This window comes from Gracilinanus agilis, chromosome 2 (genome assembly GCF_016433145.1).
Source record: "Gracilinanus agilis isolate LMUSP501 chromosome 2, AgileGrace, whole genome shotgun sequence".
NCBI lineage: Eukaryota > Metazoa > Chordata > Mammalia > Didelphimorphia > Didelphidae > Gracilinanus > Gracilinanus agilis.
Window position 1 is genome coordinate 482051979 of NC_058131.1, and position 2500 is coordinate 482054478.

Consider the following 2500-nt stretch of genomic DNA (forward strand, 5'->3'; position numbering starts at 1 on the left):
TCTCTCTCTCTCTCTCTCTCTCTCTCTCTCTCTCTCTCTCTCTCTCTCTCTTTCTCTCTTCATGGAGAAAGGGAGAGGGAGAAAGGAGTGGGAAGGAGGAGAGGGGAACATAAAAGAGGGGAACAGAAAGAGGAGCAAAAGTTAGGAGAGAGAGAGAGAGAGAGAGAGAGAGAGAGAGAAGATAGAGAGAGGGGGGAGGGAGGGAGGGAAGAGAAGGAAGGCACTCACATTTATAGAAAACTTTTTTAGTATACTTTTTTCAGAAAGGTTTTCAGCACATTTTGCTTACAATAATTCTGTGGCATAAATTGGGCCAACATTACTATCCTCATTTTACAGGTGAGGTAACTGAGGGCCAGAGAGATGTATCAATTTGCTTTTCTGTTAAATATAACCAGTATCAGAGAGACAGGATTTCAACCCAACTCCAGATCCAAGGAGTTTTCCATTCCATGATGCAATCTCTGGTTCTGTATATTCATTTCTAATTTTGTTCTCCAGCCCCAACCATCCTGACTTCCCCATTATTTTCCTCTATCTACTGCACAGTGTAAATTAACTCTGTGTCCTGTTCTCTCAATCCACAGGAAAGCGAAGATTTGGAAAAACAGAATGCAGCTCTCCGCAAGGAGATCAAGCAGTTGACGGAGGAAATGAAGTATTTCACCTCAGTGCTGAGCAGCCATGAGCCACTGTGCTCTGTCTTGGCCACCACATCCCCACCACCCCCTGAGATGGTCTATGGTACCCATGCCTTCCACCAGCCGCATGTCAGTTCCCCGAGATTCCAGCCGTGATCTCAACCACCAGGGGAAGAATGTTAGAGACTTAGACATTCAATTGCAGAAAGATTCCTCACTAGGATTTCCAGTGGGAAAGTCCAGTGGGAAGACACAAAATAAGGAAAAAGACTTGTACGAAAATATTTATAGCCACTCTTTGTGGTGGCAAAAAATTGGAAAATGAGAGAATGTCCTTTGGGGAATGGCTGAACAAATTGTGATATCTGTTGGTTATGCTCAAAGTAATAAAGAACCGGAGGAATTCCATGTGAATTGGAACAACCTCCAAGAATTGATCCAGAGTGAAAGGTGCAGAACCAGGAGAACCTTATACACAGAGACAATTTTTTTTTTTTTTTTTTATCCTGGGACTCCATTCTAGGAGCATAGGGCCACAACCAGTAGGAAATGGGTCGCTCAGGGTCACCCAGCTGGGAAGTGTCTGAGCCCGGATTTGAACCTAGGACCTTTCGTCTCTAGGCCTGGCTCTCAATCCACTGAGCTAGCCCAGCTGCCCCTACTTTAGGTTGCAGTTTCTTTAGCAGATGTAGTTTTTACAGGGTGGGGTTGCTAGCCCCACGCCCAACCCTCCTCCTTTTTCATCCGGGCTAGGGACCTGTCCTTAGCCCAGGAGTGGTAAGGGTGGGCGATAAGGGTCAAGTGACTTGCCCAAGGTCACACAGCTGGAAGTGTCCGAGGCCGGACTTGAACCTAGGACCTCCAGTCTCTAGGCCTGGCTCTCAATCCACTGAGCCACTCAGCCACACAGAGACAGATATACTGTGGCACAATTGAATGTAATGGACTTCTCTACTAGCAGCAATGCAATGATCCAGAACAATTCTGAAGGACTTATAAGACAAAATGCTATCCACATCCATAGAAAGAACTGTGGGAGCAGAAACACAGAAGAAAAACAATTGCTTGATTACATGGTTCTATGGGGATATGATTGGGGATGTAGACTCTAAAGGATCATCCTAATGCAAATATTAATAATATGGAAATAGGTCTTGAGCAATGACACATGTAAAACCCAGTGGAATTGCTCATTGGCTATGGGAGGGGGGAGGGAGGATGGGAGGGAAAGAACATGAATCATATAACCATGAAAAAATATTCTTAATTAATTAATTAACTAAATAAACTTAATTTAAAAAAAGAAGATGCAAAGTTCTGGTGAAGGAAATAGAAACTGTTTTTGCAATAGCATCCTCATCTGTCTCCCACTGAATTCTGTCCCAGCTTTAGAAAGAAGGATGTGGAGAGTGGAGTTAGGAAATGGAGTCTTGAAGGCACTGTATATAGAGGATGAATGATGGGTATAAACATAGCATCTAGTTTTGCCCAACATACGTGTGTATCTGTACTTTTCATTGGAGGTATGATCAATAGCAACCGTAGTTCCAGGACCTGCCAAGACTTCCTTTGTTACTACATTGTCCCTCTTCTGATCTACTGCCACCTAGCATGATCAGGTCAGTTGATAGTGTCCCTCCCAAAGTTAGTTTCCCTTTATTTAATTTTTATCTGTTTTTATTCAGATTGTTCCCCCTTTCTCTCCAATAGAATATAAACTTCTTTGTAAAAATTGGTTTTTTGATTACATTAAATTCCTAGATATCTCCTTCCCTCCATTCCCTCTCTACACAAGAGAAAGCATCATTTGACCCCAAAAAAAGTATATTTAAACTATGTCTTCCATGTTACTATTTATG

General features: G+C 42.8%; 1 protein-coding gene across 1 annotated transcript in view; it reads left to right on the forward strand.

Moving 5' to 3' along the window:
- The window catches only part of BATF (basic leucine zipper ATF-like transcription factor), a 45454-nt gene extending 44532 nt beyond the window's left edge, over positions 1 to 922 (forward strand). The window contains exon 3 of the mRNA XM_044662094.1: positions 588 to 922. Coding sequence (XP_044518029.1) covers positions 588 to 797 — 210 coding nt within the window. The 3' untranslated portion in view covers positions 798 to 922. The remainder of the gene's footprint in view (positions 1 to 587) is intronic.
- Positions 923 to 2500: the final 1578 nt, after the last annotated feature.